Source organism: Ixodes scapularis, unplaced genomic scaffold, assembly GCF_016920785.2.
Source record: "Ixodes scapularis isolate PalLabHiFi unplaced genomic scaffold, ASM1692078v2 PGA_scaffold4__175_contigs__length_147842914, whole genome shotgun sequence".
Classification (NCBI taxonomy): Eukaryota; Metazoa; Arthropoda; class Arachnida; order Ixodida; family Ixodidae; genus Ixodes; species Ixodes scapularis.
In genome coordinates, this window is record NW_024609879.1 from 20690722 (window position 1) to 20709113 (window position 18392).

Below are 18392 nucleotides of genomic sequence, written 5' to 3' on the forward strand. Positions count from 1 at the left end.
AGGCTTATTGCGGAGAAGGCGCCGTGCAACCGAGCTTTCGGTTGCACGTCAAAAGAGGTGGTCGAAATTAATCCTCAGTCCTCCGCTGGGGCGTGCCAGATGCCCGTCGTAGGTTTGGCACGTAAAACCCCCAAATTTTTTATCACTGTCGTCCCAGGTGTCCCAACTTCCGGTTGCTATAGCTTCCGTGCACTGCCATAATGGAGAGCGACCTGCAGCAGAACAGGAGTCTGCCACACCCACCATAGCTGCTGAGACACTGCCAGGGTCGTCACCGGCGACAGCATGACGCTTCTATGACGTCATCGGGCGGAAATCGACGGGCCACTTTTTTGGGATGCAGTAAACACACCAGTCGAAGACGTGTTCCAGGCGCCATAGTTGCTGTGTAGAAGAAACAAAACATTCTCAACATGGGACGGATTCAGACTGGTTTGTCTCTCTTATATTGATACCCACTGATGAGAAGTCTCTCTCTGTTGGTACACTTGATGCTGGGGTAGCATGCACAAACTGCGCTGCAAGAATGGGGTGCGGAAATTCGTGCTTTCACAAGTTCCACCACTCCGGAGGATTGAATTCAGTCTCCTCGATCTACTTGTGTGCGAAGAAGCCACTTACAGGCTTCTTCTACTTTCTTGTGGCTCATATGTTCTGCGTGTCCTTTGCCCAAAGAATGTTTTCTGCCCTTTCCCAGCCAAACAAGAATGCGCTTTCCTGGGACGGCTGATACTCCTGCGTTCTTTACTTCTTTCCAGGGACAGCATTTTTGATGAGGTGGAGCGTTCTAAAGCGATCTTTGGCGAGAATCACGTCTTTCTTGACATAAAGAACAACTTTCTCCCCAATTGGCACCTTTTATCGAAAGGAGTATTTTGCTACCACAATACTTTCAATGCTGCACTTCATAGTATCACTCATTTATTCACTCCACACTGTGCGGTCACACACGTGGGCTGCCTCGTCAAAAAGTGTGGACCCGGACACGCATTAATTCGAATCCGATCCGGATCCACAGCCCCGGTAATCCACATCAGCACCGGAATTCACAAAATCTGATTATTATATGCATCCGCCAGTTTACTGCGGATATCCACTGATATGCGGGGCTCTAGCGATAAACCCCGTATTTTAAAATCACAACGTAAAAAAAAGAAAAAAAGAAATGGTATTCTACAAATTAGTTTGTTCAGAGCAAAGGGTTATTAGTGCTGAGCATAGACATTTCCAGTTTTCTTTCAAATCTCAAGTCATTGCCAGATGAGTGTGTAAAGCTTATCTCTTCAAGGTTTGATAAGGACCAGGGTCGGGGTCGTTCCATTTCGGGATTTCACGGCAAAAGCCATTGTTCGGGGTTCCAATTTGGACCATAGTACTTTTGATTTTTAGGGGAAGAGGGGTTGTGTTCTTATAACGGTCAAAGTTATGAACCTGCAGATTTTATAAAAGTGCCCCTCCCCCCAACAAAATGGGCAACAGAAACTTTTATGCCCTTCGCCACTTCCCCAGATCCGTGCAACCGCGCAGAAGGGTGGTGGAATCGTATCAGAAGAAAATGACTTTCCCAGCCACTATGTTTATAGATTTTGAAGTGTGAATGTTCACTGAAGCACCACTTGTTTGCAAGTTTTGTTGTGGGACAGTTAGTATTAGCAACGACAAGGGCGCTGATGCCGAATCCAGCAGAAGAAATATCATCTGATATACAGGATAGCCCTTACAAATTTAGAGCAATATTTTGAAAAAAGGAGAAACAAGCAAAATGGAACTTCAAACTCTGGAAAATTAGTGATCTAACAAAAACAAAATTTGATAAACTCCGTCATTTTGGCAAAAAGTAAACTCCAAAAAATGCCCTCCGAATTTCACGAAAAATGAATTCAGAGAAAACTCGCACTCAATAAACATGCTTGTCATTTCTCTTGTCTTCTTGTTTCGGTGTCGCAAGAAAACCAAAACAAGACGAGAGAGGTAATGGAAGTGTATTTTTATCTGAGCGTGACCAAGCCACATCTGTCTGTTTCCCCTCAATATTGATTCAGAGTTGTCATTATTGCAATTGTTCAGGGCTAAAAAGAAGTGCTAAGCGAGTGAGAAGATTGGATGATGTGCCTTGTTATCGCTGCACATGTTTTTTCTGAAATTAAATAAGTTGACAGCAGTGACTTGTGGTGTACGTCCTTCTTCTACTAGTCCATGTTTTTAGTGCTTAGAATTCCCTACACTGAAGCACCAACTCAGCGAAGTTTGTACTTTTTTACTGCAGCACTTGACAAATTATTTTCTTAGGCTGGTTTTAGTATGTTGATGTTTTTTTTTTTGTATGTTTTAAGATTGCATACTACTCCTGCTATGTCTTTCAGTAGACAGCTGCAATAATAGCAATCAAAGAATAAAGAAATAATATTAATAAAAATCAGATGGTTGCCTCGGCAGCGCGTCCGGTGTTGGCCAGGGCTTGAGGGGCTTGAGGATGACCCTGCAGTGCTCTTGCATCAGCTGGTACTCTTCCAGCCCCACCAGGTCTTGCAAGGTCTGCATGACGCCTGGTGAAAGAAAGCTGTATCACAGAGGGCATCCCCGGGAGCAACGCAAGTACAGAAGGATGCCCCTATCGAAACCCGCCCGCGGTTCAGCACCCTGGAATTGCATGTGTGCAGCAATCTGAATAATTTGAGAAGGCACACAAAACCATAATGTGACCTTAAAATATTGCCAACAACTTTCCCCTACAATGCCTGCGCAAACTTTGAAGGCTGCACACGTAATGCGAGCAGAAGGAATACGGCATAACAACTTCAGGCTCTTGGCTTTGCACCGCTAAACCAAGGGCTTGGGTCCACCGTTTCGAAAAATAAACTAACTTACAACGTGCACAACAGCCTTCATAAACTGCTGCATGTGTGAAACGCTCTAGAACAGTGATCTCCAAATGATGGTCTACAGGGCTGTAGTCCAAGGAGCCCCGAAGTCTTGGGCAAATGAAATGAAATTCACCAGTTTACAGGGAAGCCAACAAATGGATGACGATGGCGGCTATACTACTTGTATCGGTCAGCGGCTTGTACCAGTCAGTCTTGTACCACACTTCCCTAGAGTGTTCCTTCAATATGAAACTCATTCTTTCTGATCGTAATCCTCTTGTCACTCGTGCCTCCATTCTCGTCGGCAAAATACAATTGCACTTTTGCCAAATCTGCAGCTTCTCCAGGGTGGGTAGGACAAAATTAATCCTTGTGCATTTTAAAGCCACTAGACCCACTGATGCTCACTTAGGCATACAGTACCTATGCACACTGTCCATTATGTCAAATTGTTCTTTTCTTTTCACTTTTCTCCCTCCAACTGCCAAGTTGCTATTGTTATGAAAGAAACTAAAGCAGCTGTGTTTGCTCCTGCCTTGTCCAACCAACAATGGCTCGAAACATTGGTACATTAATCAGTGATGGAAGCGACATTCGACCCTTTGGAACAGGTTCGGTAGCAGGCAAAATATCCGTCTGGAGTAGTCACTGACGCTTTTGAAGCAGATGCCATCTGTTAACATATCACTTAAAAATTAAAAAAAAAAAAAAAAATTGATTGCATCGTAAATGAGTATATTTGATAATAACTGAGGGTTTGTCAGATACTGGAGCATATTACTTATTACCTTATGTAATAAGAACCAATAGGGCACAAAAGGTACAAAGAGTTTTCTTTTTAGAAATAAGGCTCTGTTCAGAGTAGGTTCCATTTACAATGGGTACTAATCAAATTGATGAAAAATGAATCACACTTCACTTCGGATAAAGCCTCCCTCCCCTCCCACTTTTACACCCGGTAGTTTATTTAGACAGCGCTCGTCCCGTGTTTCTTCGCCGACATTGTCCGAAATTATAGAGGATGTCGGTGATCAAGCCGTTAGCGCATCAGCTGGCCAACGCAATGGTCGAGCAATCTTAAAACTTTGTTTCACCATAATTTAAAGTGCAGCCGACGCTAGGAGCCAATGGGATTAACTAAACAAGGTAAAAACGCAACATCGAGGCATCTGACCTTCTTACTGTATGTGTTCCTTCATCGATTAAACCGGTCAAACGCAGGGAATGTTTCATAACTTGCGCTTTTACAGTGTTTGTGTTGTATATGTTCGAGCCTTCGACTGTGCTCCGACCTTAGATGAAATGCCGTATATGGTGAGTAGAAACACTTTGAAATACATGTTTCTACCGTTTTTATTTTTTTCTACTTCTCTGAATATTAAAATCAACCAATAAAAAAATATATAAATTCCCCCCCCCCCCCCCCCCCCCATCTTAATGCAGGTGTGGTGCAATTCTTAGCCGAAATGGCACTTTGGCGCAAGATGTAGCAGACTTTCGCTCAAGGCGCAATTTGGCACAAATGGCGCAGCACTTCCATCATCGCGTTAATAAATAAATAAATTTTTACAATTTCGCCGTTCAGTGTGGGAGGACATTTGTTTAAATAATACATAGCAAAGACAGAAAGAAATCCACAAGGGCTATTTTAAAGCTCACGTTGACTGCAACCGTAGCTCTATGTGTACTATGGTCGGTGACAGGTTAAGAAGTGGGGGCGACGGAAAGGAAGGCTGGGGTGGAGGAAGCAGATAATAATAATAATCTTTATTTTGTTGTGTCCACAAACAGCACATAGCCTTAATAGTGGCACACAGTTCGTCATTGGAAATTAAATGCAGACAGCCACATAGATTCAACATTATACACTATTGATTGACACCAGTGTACGTCGAAAAGTTGTCACGTCACTAAAAATGTCTATAGCAGATTGGTCAAGCCTGTTCAATTCCAGCTGCATTCTTGTTAAAGGAGACATACTATATAAAATCCGGGGGTAGAACGGACTCTGAAACCGACTTGACCGCAAGGGAAAATGAAAACAAACACTACTAACAAACGTGATGAATCAACACTTCCGTTCACAACCTTATGGAAAAACATAAAATCATGTAAACGCCTTCTATCGAGCAAGGTGCACAACCCTAGTTTCTTAAGTAGTACATTATAGTTGTAGTAACCCTTGCGCCCGAAATGCCTGTCATAGATTATGCCCATGAAGCGTCTTTCAACACGCTCAATAGAGCATGATGCAGTGTGGTTGATACAATTCCAAATAATTGAAGCAAACTCCAGCTTTGTACACACTAAGCAGCAAAACAAACGCACGAGATAATCAGGAGAAGAAAATTGCCTCGTAAAACGAAATATCACGCCAAGATTCCTGAGAGAGGCATTACATATAGCTGAAACATGATTGGTAAAATTTAAAGATGAATCAACAAAAATTCTAAGATCACGAATGACGGACACTCGGGAGATGACACTGCTGTCTATTGTGTAAGGGAACACAAGTGACTGATGCTTTCTAGACAGTGACATTACTTTTGTCATTTTCTCATTAAGCAAAAGATGGTTCATAGAACACCACCTTGAAATTGCCAACGCGTCATCCTGAGGAAGTTTGCACTCCGAGTACGAACGAACACAGCGATACAGATTGAAGTCGTCGGCAAATAGAAATACTTCAGAGTTTTTCACGCTATGAGAGATGTCGTTCACAAAAATCAAGAATAAAAGTGGACCAAGGTTGCTTTCTTGGGGCACTCCGGAAGGCGACAAAAATTTATCGGACATCAGCCCTGACACACAAACATAATTTTCATGACATGAGAGATAACTTTTAAACCAATGGCAGGACGTTGAACACAAACCATACTGCGTTGTCATCCCCTTTTTGATGACACAAAAATCCTGGGGGGACATGACAGCAGATTCGGCAGGGAAATCATAGAATCATTCGCGATGACCACAGCAAAAAACAATGTGTCTAACCCTTCCCTCCTGCTGACGAAAACTGAGGTTGAATTTTTAAAATCCGAGATAACCCTACCACCCTGACTTGCACTTCGAGTTTCTTTTCTTTCCTTTCCTTCTCTCCCCCTTCTTTCCCCTACTCCTACTGGGTATAGTCGGCTGCTCGCTGTTTGAAAGTTTACTCGTCTGTTGCTAGTTGAAAGATGTGGTTGTGTTGTCCCTGTTTTAATTGTTTTATTCTTTCTTCATCCACAAACCATAACTACCAAGTTTGGTAAGAAGAATATTGTGATCAACCTTATCGAAGGCTTTCGTCATATCGAAATATATTGCACCGACTTGTGCATGGTCACAAACAAATGGAACAGTATAATCTAAAAAAGAGCACAGATTAGATTGAACTGACTTGCCCTTCAAAAATCTGTGTTGCTCGGGGTTTATTATTAGGCTGAAGTAACTGTACAGACGTTTATGTATTACCATCTCAAAAACCGTGGAAAAACTACACAGTAATGAAACGGGACGGTAGTTGTTTACAATATTAGGATCGCCTGATTTATGAATCGGAACAACTACGGCGCTTTTCCAGATAGACAGAAATATTCCTGAACGAAGTGATAAATTAAATATGTGTAATAAGACAGGAGACAGAGGCTCCGCACACCCTTTCACAATAAAACTGGGAATGCCATCTGTACCACAAGACAGCTTAGGTTTAATGTTAAATACAGGGTGTCGAACCGGAACCGAACCGAACCGAAAACCGGAACAGAACCGTTATTTTTAGCCGAACCGGAACTGAACCGAACCGAAATCTTCGCCGCCATCTTGGAACTGAACCGGAAAGAAATATAACGGTAACCGGTTCAAAACGGTTCACGGTTCTTTTTTTTTGTTAGTATTCCAAATTTATTATTTGGGAAAAAAAAATTGGCGCGTGTATTCCTCTACGTATTGATCAAATCGTCATATACAGAATTGCAATGTATAATAAATCCTGGTATTTTGCGGCGCTTTCTTATTGCCACTATGATTAGCCATGTGTGACATCGTCACGTGACGTCATGATGTCAAGACATGCCGTCAAGTAATGCCACATCACGTGACCCCGTGACTTACCGCGTTCAGTCGATTCAAATTGAGGACGTCGCTAGATCTAGTAACGTTGTTGATATCGTGACGCCACATGATATGACAACTTCGCACTGAGAGTCAAGTGACACCATGATGTACCCGATTGCCATGATCCCAAGTCGAATGCTCTGGTTCATGACAACCAGCATCGCCAAACATTCGGGTAACGGCTCGTGTTTAACTCAAAGATTATGATGGGCCCGAGTCCCACTAGAGCTAGAAACAGAAACAAACGACAGCGACAAGCCTCAGACACATGCAGCATGTTCACGATGGTACCTTTATATGCCTTTGAGCTGTTCGGTGCTCGCGAAGTCAGCACGAGCGTTTACAAGCCTGCAAATGGCACCATCTTGTGCATGATACTCGTGTTTGAGCTTAGCCTTCTTTATTCTACAAAGCCTGTCAAAATCGCGAAATACCATGGTTTAAGGCTAGCCGCTGTCGTTTGTTTCTGCTTGTCGCTTTAGTGGGGCTCGGGCCCATTATAGCCCAACTAAAACTATATCTGAAGATCAGCCCATGCTCTCTGCTTTGCCAATCCTGCGTATGACTATGATAAACACTGACGGTGTATATATTAGGATCAGATCACGTGGCTGATAGTTCTAATTGCGAGTTGAGGAGGGGAAAGATGTTTCATTTCTTTCTTTCGACTGTCTGCCATTTCGCGGACGGGCAAACTAATGGATGCTTTTGCAAGTTATCAAAATCAGGAATTACATCTTAGCGGTATTTATTGAACTTAAGGTAAAAAAACAAAAAACGCTGCATGACCCATTTTACATGTATGCACACCATTGAGGCTCCCAAACATGTTTTCGTTATTGCTGAACTGCCTCAGAAAGCTGTCCCGAGAATAGAAGTGTTAAAGGGTCTAAATGTGACGTATTAGTCCGACGTTACATGGAACTATTGGTGTGTACGGGAGGGACACCTTAGAAGAAAGATCCTAGTGGCCTCAGAGGGACAGCCGAACGTTGGCAGCCGCTCTAAGTCTCACAGGAGTGTCGTTCTCAAGTTCTCCAAGTTTCGACCGCCCTGTATTTTGTTTAAACTTCACAGTGTGGTGCAAAGTAAAAGCAAGGAAGAATTACTGTTAACAAGTGACACAAATATAATTGTCGAGTGAACACCACTCAATACGGAGCAGGCAATCCCTGAGGAATAAAAAGTATCTTGAGGAACAACTAAAAAAAAAGGGGGAGTGGGGAGGGGGTAGTTTTAAAGCATAGTGTGTCGTAAAGATTCCTCTGCCCCGCATTTTTGGCGCAGACTAGGAAGCGTGGCCTGGAAACGGTAGTGAGAGATGGGTAGCTCGTATAACTTTTATTTGTAAAAACACTCTTGCCAGATAGCAGGTTTTCGTCGTGCCAGATACTCGCGCCGTGCCTAACGACGATGCACCAACAAGAAAAATGTGTGCCTCTCAAATACATAGCTTGCACTGAGCGCGAAACTTTTGCAGCGTGCATTTCGCCCCACCGGACTTGATTTTCTCAGCAAGAACAACTCGCAATGACCACCAGCGCCTAGTGCGATTACGTCACGTGCAAACCATGTTAAATACTTCAGCTTTCTGGTGAAGTGCGACGTTTGCAACACTAGCAGTAGACGTCCAAGGTGTAAAGTTGTGTAGTATATATAGCAGTCTCGCGATGATATACGGCAGCCTAATGAAATGTTGGAGCACATGACTGATAAAGAACAGAGTCGTGAAGTAAGGTCCCAAAACAAGTGCACGTAAACCCTAAGATAACATTAGCGAGTCCCGAGGTAGTATCTCGCGACGTTTCGAGCTGAGGCAAGCTGATGCCCAAAAGTGATTTATATTAGGATTCTAAAAATCTTAGATTGCCCTGCGCGGAATCTATGTTTAATTAGGAATATCATTTTATGCATTTCTATGCATTTCTTTTTGCAGTAAAGCGTTGTATAAGGGATTATTTAGAAAAAATTGCGTGTCATCTCTTTATTTCTGCACATTTCGTGTATTTGCCTTCCGATATATCATGTGACCACAGTGTTTTTTGGCATACCCTGCAACCCAGTATTTTACACTGCAAAACAGCTAACAAAAGCACGTTGCCGAAGACTCAACAGCTGGTGTATTTTCGAGTATCGTCCTTTCGTGTCGGTCTCAGGCGGTTATGTGAACTTCATAAAGTCAAATTTATCGATGATAATAAAAATATACTTAATTCCTATCTGAAGATTTGGCAGCATAAATAGAAGATTCTCACCTCAAAGATATATAAGTAAATGCACCTTTAAATTATCTGAAAGATGTTCTGAAAATCTTTTTCGGCGCTTTTATCCTTTATAGACACGTTATACGTGATTTGGAAAAGCTTTAAATAATGTTTTTTTTTTATTTTGAAGCTAATTTAAATAACTATATGTGTTCCTCACGCATATATAACTTTTCTAATATATAAAAGTTTATTATCGCGTTTTTTTACTGGAACGAATGGTGGAACTATGACGATTCCACACTTAAATTCTCAGAAAGTGCCCAATTAAGTAGCTTTCGAATTGAGTAGAGCATGAAATACCACTTTGTTCTATTCAACAAAAAATCATCAATTAGCGAGGGTGATGCTTATTTGCAAATTAAATTGACCGGCATTTTGTCAAGAGCAAACATCAACATCCAGGCTATGCCAGTTTATCCAATATAAGAAAATTTTCACATGGGTAAGCACTGTTTTAGGTCAGATTCGATCTCAGTACGAAGGTGCTCATAGGTTACAGTGAACAATTTCAGCCACTCCTTTTCGCATGATTCGTCGCCCGCATCATGGTGCTGAGAGCAAACAATGCTAGTTAGAAAAACAAGCATTGCGATTGTCGCTTAGTGTTTCTATAAAATATAGACTGGAAGGACTTGTCCCGTGACTTTCGTGACATTTTGAAAATTATATTCCCTTAAGCTCAGTCGTCTCGTCATCATATATATATTGTAAAACGTATTCCGTAAAACACATTTTATGGTATATATGGCGACCGAGGTGCCCATTTCATGATTTTATTCACTCTAATTAATTTCTTAGTTCAAGGGCAAAACCACAATTCAACATCTAATACTGCGATACAAAGTTGTACCAATCACAGGTATTTTAGGCAACCTACTTCACTTCGCGAAAACATTTCGATTCAGGTACAATGTTTGTGACTCTGGTAAACAAAGGGATGTTGAGTCGTATAAACACGACGTTTTGTATGTTAATGTAGATTTTCCTTTCTTGTTGTGTAGGAATTAATAACAGAATTTTATAATTTTGGTACCTGAAAATAAAACTGCATTGAACAAACGATAAAAAAAAAGAAAACTATATACTGTAAGCGACTTATTTTTCGTGGGCTCAATATTTCGCGATTTAGGTCAAAGCTGAAGTTTTGGAATAATTCGCAGGTTGTAATTTCCTCGACGCGGTGGAATCTCAATATAAATTTCAATATGTTTACATTTGACCGAAATTGTTCGCGGGATCCATTTTTCGCGAATTGTAGGCGATTCGCGAAATTCTCAAAAATAGGTCCTCGCAAAAATCAGATCGTTTACAGCAGTTAGTTTCACGGCCTAAATAGTGCCTATTGACAAAACAACGCGGAAAATATATTCTCAATTTAGCGGTTCAAACCGGTTCGAACCGGTTCGAACCGTTATTTTTTGCGCCCCGGAACTGAACCGGAACTGAACCGAAAGCCGTGAACCCGAACCCGAACCGAACCGATAAAAATATCGGTTCGACACTCTGGTTAAATATGCTTTCCTTAATTTCAAGTTCATCACACAGGGTAAAAGAAAGAAAATCTAATGTGCCTTGGCACGTCGTGCTGCCGTCAGTGACTGCCGCAGATGAAAAACAGAATTTAAAATGCACTGCAAACTTATTGGCAATTTTACTTGGATCACATGTGTAACCAGAATCATCTCTTATGGAAACAACATTATGATTTCGCTTCTTTTTTGTTGGTACATACTTCCAAAAGTTTTTGGCTTCATGTGCATATCGGTCTCAAGTACAACCGTATGCATACTTTCGTCTTGTTTAAAAAGCCCTTTTGCCAAAGCACGACATTCACTAAATTTGGCGTACCACTTATGCATTCCAGATTTTTTAAAAAGACGATAATGAAGCTTGCGTCCCGAGCAACACCTGAGCTCCCTTGAAAACCGTGGCGGGTACTTGTTTGCCCGAGAAAAGCGCTTAGGCACGAATTTATTGATGGCGCTCGAAACTGCTGTTGTAAGAGCCTCAGCAGCCGAAACCGCGCAATTATTTTTCAAGATGGATTGCTGGAGAGGAGGAGCCATCCCCCTCTCTTCACCATTTCACTTGCTTCCTCCTCCCAGCACCTCCCAGAAGCTAAGGCTGTCGCGCTCCGAGCAGTGACGTCACAATGGCCGGAGAGGGAAAGCCTCGTCGAGAAAAGGCGCTTGCTCTGGTTGTCTTAACCCAGCCGTGCAGTCTGCTCACTCGGGCCACGCAATTTGTTTGTGCGCATTTATCCAACATTATTATACATATTAAATGTACACTCTCATATAATTTATTACAAATATAACATAAACGTAATACACAACACGTTACCAAGGTTGAAAGTACCAAATATATATTTACGATTATCCCAGAACCGCAGGACCAGAGAGCAGTCCCGCAGCTCCCCAGAATTTTTGAATGAACTGGTTCTGGCAGATACCGTATTTTCCGGGCTATAGTCCGCGGACTATACATGTTTAAAAGTTTAAATTTCTGGCTGTGTGGACTATCTATGCGTGCAGACTATACAGGAATTATGTTTTTCAAGATTGTTTATTATGACGAGACGTGACGAATTTTGTGCACGAAAGTGTATGTTAATGATGATTTATGCATATTATAGGCTTTATTGTGAGCTAAAAAGCAGACATTTGTAAACGTGTGCCGTCTATGAGAAGATTTTCGTGTCGACTAAGCACCAGGTGCGGACTATGCACCGGGTGCGGGCTATGCACCGGGTGCGGGCTATGCACCGGGTGCGGGCTATCTAACCAAAATCTTTTATTTTTGACCCCAAATTTCCCCCTGCGGACTATACACCGGGTGCGGACTATAGTCCGAAAAATACGGTACATCTTTTTCCCTCATACGGACACAGATTCTGGTAAAGTTGTGTTGTGTGTGAGCTGCTGACTGCCTAAAAAGGAACGCCGAGACATTTCAGAAGAAAAGGGAAACAAAAAAAATCCAGTCACCCTTACAGCGAGAGCAGACGAGCAAGAGATGGGTCAACAACGTTAAGTCTTTCGTTGTAGGCTCTAGCAACACCTCCTAGAAGAAAAGGCCATAGCGCTCTGAGAGGTTACGTCACAATGGCGGAGGAAGGAAGTCCATGGCGCAACTACATGAGAATGCGCTATCGACGTGAAAAAAATGTTCCTTAACAAGCGGCGCGGTTGTGTTCGTTCAAGCGCGTTTATCAGACATTAATATACGTTTCAAAGGCGCAGTCTTGTACAATTTATTATATATATAATATAAACGTAATATACAACGCGCTACCAAGGTTGAGAGTACCAAATTTATATTTATGAGTATCCCCGTAACCGCGGGACTACGTGCAGTTCCGCAGCACCCCACACTCTTCGAAAAGACCGGCTGCGATGCTGTCGATGCCACATGGCTCCGATTCTGGTAAATTTACGTTGTGTGTGAGCAGCTGACTGTCTGAAAACGAACGCTGAGACATCTCAGAAGGGAAGGAAACCGAAAAGAAATCCAGTCATTGTCGCAGGGAGCGCACACCAGCAAGAGAAGGGTCGACAACGTTAAGCCTTTCGTCGCCGCTGCTCTCGTGTGTGGTACTTTTGAGACTTGTTTCCAGTCGCATTTCTGTCATCACCGTAGTCTCGGGTAGTTTTTTTGTGTTCGCTTGATACTACGGCATCTATGTGGATTCGTGAAACAAGTCCTGCTACGGTTTAAGTGACATGTGTGACAACTAGCCAACGAAGACTCTGGTTCATTAATCGATAGACCTCTCTCTCTCGAGAGAGGCTTCTTGGGGTTCGTGTTCAAATGTGTTCGTCACGGATGTTGTAAGACGTATGGATACGATCGACAGGTGAGAAACAACTTATTTACGGGCTTTCTTGGTCATGTAGGGCGCAAGTAAAATGCTGCAATCGTTTTTTTTTTTAATCGCATGATAGATTGCAATTTTGTTCTTCGTCATATTCGTATGCAGTTGCGTCGACATTTGTAAATATGTGCGGTAATCTAGTTTTTACTGGAAGGTAAATAACAAGTTTGTGTGATTGTTGAAAGTGCGTTGTTTGTGGTTCTGTGTTTATTTCTAGGTCATGTAGGGCGCAAGCAAGTATTTCTTGGTCATGTAGGGCGCAAGTAAAATGCTGCAATCGTTTTTTTTTTTAATCGCATGATAGATTGCAATATTGTTCTTCGTCGTTATTCGTATGCAGTTGCGTCGACATTTGTAAATACGCGCGGTAATCTAGTTTTTACTGGAAGGTAAATAACAAGTTTGTGTGATTGTTGAAAGTGCATTGTTTGTGGTTCTGTGTTTATTTTTACTAAGGTTATTGTATTGCCTTTACCGCGTTTATACTAGAATCTTAACTATTAAGGTAATAGTATTATTATATACAAAATAAGTTATGTTTTGTTCTAAGGCAGCTCGAGCCCATAGGGAGAGGTAAATTAGCAGACTAAGTAGTATGCCTAGTACCCCTGCCACACGGAGAAGTTAATATATTTTCATTCAGTTATATATGATTTAATCAGCTCGCGGTTTTGAGTGATTATACGAGCGCCGCAAGCGGATTTGTCGACCCCATAATGTCATTCGATCGAAATTACATTAATTTTGCCATGTGGCCGGGGTATGATGCAAGAATTCAGTGACTGCAAGCGATAACGTCGCTTACATGATCGTGAGAAACACTTGTCTTGCCTTGTCCACGTTGACTACGTCTACCTGATTTTTAACTGTTCTGTTTTGCTGTTTCCAAATCACTGCGTGTCTCGCCATTTTGTCGAAGTATTTCTGTAAAAAATATGCATTCCTACAACAGTAATTGCATGACTCAATGTTTTCGACTTAAAACAATCACATTTTTCTTTAGACGTCTTATGCATACCTCATGCCCTTTCGTACCGATTATTTAGCGGTGTAATATTTTGCTCATGCAATAAAATGTTTTCTATACCCGTTGCTATGTGCAGCTTTCATTTTAGCTAATATGACACGCGTATGTGACTAAAAACGCGTTACGACGGTCGATCCACGCGCGTTGCCTTCGCTTCGACGCGCGCCCCGATGGCCTTCCTTTGTGACGTCACGAGAAGAGCGCTACGGCCTTGTCTTCTAGGAGGTGTTGGCTCTAGCCACTGCTCTTGTGTATGGTCCTTTTGTGTCCTCTTCATACAACGGCATTTACATGGATTCGCAGTGTGAGTGACATATCTGGCCACTAGTCAATGATGAGACTGGTCAATTATAGGCAGACTTCTTTCCCTCGACTGGGAGAAAGAGTTCTTGGAGTTGTGTTCAAATTTCTTTTGTGGTGGATATTGCGGGACGTATGGATATGATTGGCAGGTGAGAAATACCTTATTTACGGGCTTTGTTGGTCATGTAGAACGCGAGTAGAGTAATGCAGTCGGTTGCTTTAATCTCGTGATAGAATTGAATCTCGTTCTTCTGAGTTACCCATGTTCAATTGAGTCGGCCTCTGTAAATATTCGTGGCAACGTTCAAGTTCTCACTGGAAGGTGAATAACACAACAATCTTATGTGCTAGTATTGAAAATGTGTCGTTTGTGCTTGAGTGTTTATTTATATGAATGTTATTTTATTGCCTTTACCGCATTATTACTACAACCCTAGCTGTATTAAATAGTATTTAAAAAAAATATTTTGTTCTAAGGCAGCATGAGCCCATAGAGAGAAGTGGATTAGTTAATTGTAAATAGTAGGTTTAGTTTAGTAGCCCTGGCAAACGAAAAAGCTATCATCATCTTATTAAATGCATGATCCTAAGTGACTATACAAGCGTCGCGAGCTGATTTGCAAACCCCACAAAGTCATTACATGGAAATTACATTAATTTTACCACGTGGCCGGGATACAATGCAAGAATTCAGTAACAGCATGCGTTAACATAGCTTCATTCACGTTTCATTCTTAATAAATACAAACAAACAGACTGTGACTGAAATGCTTAACCAATGTGGACTTCAATCATTAGAAACTAGACGAAGAATAGTGCGGCTAAAACTCTTATTTGCACTGTATAACGAACACTTAAACATTGAACCTGAAGTATATTTAAAAGAGAAACATAAGCGATCGTGCAGATTAAATCACAATAAAACAATCCAACCGTATAACAGTAGGATAGACGTTTTTAAATATTCATTCCTTGTGCAAACAATTAAAATTAGAACCAACTCCCAGATTATGTTATTAACCCTGCAAATATGTCCCAATTCGAGTCTTCTTTAGAAAAGAAATTTATCCAGCAATAAACAAAAATAAGTGTTTTTCCTTTTCATTTTCTTTTTTTTTTTTTTTTTTCACAAGGTGTAGCGATATGTTCATGTTGTCTTCAATTAAAAATTGTATAACAGTCTTCTTCCATTATGTACATATGTATTGAGTTCAAATGTTGATACGACTGTATATATATCAGGCACGTAGCCAGGATTTTGTTTTTGGGGGGGCCCGCCCATGACAAAATGCTATATGAGGGGGAGGGGGGAGAGGCGGTCCCAGCAAAATGGAAAATTTCGAGGAGGGGGGGGAGAGGCCCGGGAAGGATAGGCCCCCTCCCCCCCCCCCCCCCCCCCCCTGGCTACGTGCCCGATATATATTGTTGTTACCTCTCCTGTAATAGCCTTCAAGAGAAGGCTGTCAGTATTGTTTAATAAATGAATAAATAAGTTGCCTTCACTTCTGCACTTTGATGTGTGCCCCCAATGGCCTTCCTTTGCCACGTCACGAGAAGAGCGCTAATGCCTTAGCTTCTAGGAGGTGTCGCTCCTCTGCAGCCTTCCTTTTCCCTGTCCTGAACTCTGTCTTGTTGTCTAGTTTAGTTTCCCTCGTTGCACTGGTCAGTGAGAGGGAATACTTCTTTGTGTAAACTTGGTGGCTTCTAAGCAAACTGGGAAAAAAGACAGGTTTGGCAGATCTCAATCTACGCCACCTTAGTGAAGTTGCCTGGGGCAAGGAGACTCAAAACAAACTCCTCAAATGTGAATTCAGACAAAAAGACAGTTACAAAAATTACGAAGAGAACAGCTTCTCCAAAGTAGGCTCAAGCTACAGATAAAATTTCTGAATAATAAATTTATGGTTGATTATATAACGTTTTTTCTAAAAAAAAAAAAAAAAAAAAAACAGAAGAAAATAGATGGTGCTATGGAGAATTCGACAGCCTTGAAATTAGCCAGCACCATTTCAAGGCTGCCCATTTCTCCCATGGCACCATCTATTCCCTTCTAAAAAAAAAAAAAAAAAAAAAAAAAACAGCAGTGTCATTTTACTCTTGGACACTAATCATTTTATTTGGAACAACGTCCCCTTTGGAGGCCATGTCGGGCACACAGCGGATAATTTGCGGGTGTCTAGAATTCGCGAAAGACGCAAGTCAGCCCTAAACAAGGAGTAAAATTAACCTCTTTAGAGCAGCCAACCGACATCTCGCAATGAAACCCTTGAGGCCTAAATGCAGGGCGCGCATTGTTGTAATCGCTACTGCGTGCTAGGTCAGAAATGCGACGCCACTGCATGCGGATTGACTTCTCGTTGTGATGATACTTACACAACGAATTTCTCTTTTGTGACCTTACAGCAATGGTTTCGCACAGGGAAGCAATTCGCTTTTCCATCGACGATCGGGACGCGATACCTTCCCACGGTCGACACACCGATCTGTGTAGCAGCGGCGATAGTTTAGGATTCATTCAGCACACCGATTTTGCGACAAGCGAAAGAGGGCCGGAATTCTTACCTGTTCTGCCGCAACAAGAACGCCAAAAAGTTGGTTTCCTTGAACCTTCCCAAGCTTCACACTATCGGCTGCCGCGTCGAATATCACCATGCCCATCCAGAAATATTACACCGAGTTTGAGTTGCCGCCCGGCCGCGTTAGCACGCGCTCACGCGGTTGTTTATGTTTTGACATTTTGACTACGGCAATCTCACTGGGCGTGGACGTCACGTGTGACGTGAGACGGCTCGAATTGGATTGGATTGGGTTTTTGTTAAACCAGGAATGCTATAATAATAATAATAGTAATAATAATTAGCGAAACTTGAGGTACTGTGGGTGACTCTCAAGGCTAGGCAGATACGGGCAGAAAGGCGGGTGGATGAATTTGTGGGTGCCCGTTCGCGTGAGCGTCTGCTAGCCAGCCACCCAGAGTAATGTGCTGGTCTGAGTTTTTTTGTTGTCAAGTTTGTCACTTCAATATTATTCATTACTTAAAACATGCGATGCAATCTGGGTAGATTGGGCAGGTGTGTTCGCGATGTGCGCCGTGCACGCCGGTTGTTGTTCAACCCAACGGTTCGACCCACAGAGGTTCGACCGGTAGATGGAGAAGTGACGGCTGATGCCATCGCTATCACCATCACTATTTTGATTTTTCAAAGATAGCCGTTTTTGTGCTGCGAACGTTCTGCGAGGCGAGTTCGGCGACTTGCGTGACTTACGAACAGAACTGCCTAATTGGTATGTTAATTTTGGTGGCTACTTATCGCGGAATATCGTGGGTATCTTGTATTTGTACAAGAAGTAGTATTTAAGGTTCACATTGTTCTTGGTACAGAGCGTAAGCTCGGCGGGTCGTCTAGTCTCTTCTAAATTGCTTGGTTGCCTTTTGTCCACGTTTATTTCCCTCCCAAACCCATCGCACACTGGTTCATTTTCCTGTTTCTAGTACCTACAATTGAGCTAGCAAAAATGAGGTTTTGTATGAATTCAGAAACGTAGATAGAGACCATGCAGCTCTGCCTGCACTGTTCTTTTTATGTTGCGCAATTGAGACATCGCAGTGTCGAGCGTTACGTCCGACGGAACCCGAAATAAAAATTAAAGTTACGTCCTGTCTAACCTACGCAACCTTCTTGAATGTTACGCTTTACGGCCGATACATCACGCCAATTACTACGTTACGTCCGATGCAGCATTCCCTAATTGTTTAAAATCCGACTGCATCTCCGGCAGCCTTGTTGCGAACTGGCACAATCTTCACGTACCACTCGAGTCGCCACGCGCGCTAGCTTTGGCAGTGTTTTCTTCCAGACTGCCTAAATAAGCTGTTTCGAGGTGGCCGCCCGGGTGTGAGAGTGGCAATAGACCCTCGGCCATATCAACTTTGCTCTCAGCATGGGCCAGCGAGGGCT

The 18392-nt window shown here is 42.3% G+C and overlaps 1 protein-coding gene across 1 annotated transcript in view; it reads right to left on the reverse strand.

Annotated features, from left to right (window-relative positions):
- LOC8037517 overlaps nt 1-17219 on the reverse strand; it is a 29504-nt gene extending 12285 nt beyond the window's left edge. Inside the window, exons 1-2 of the mRNA XM_029976512.4 lie at nt 16996-17219; nt 2429-2546 (exon numbers count right to left, since the gene is read on the reverse strand). Coding sequence (XP_029832372.2) covers nt 2429-2541 — 113 coding nt within the window. The 5' untranslated portion in view covers nt 2542-2546; nt 16996-17219. The remainder of the gene's footprint in view (nt 1-2428; nt 2547-16995) is intronic.
- Between the last annotated feature and the right edge of the window lie 1173 nt (nt 17220-18392).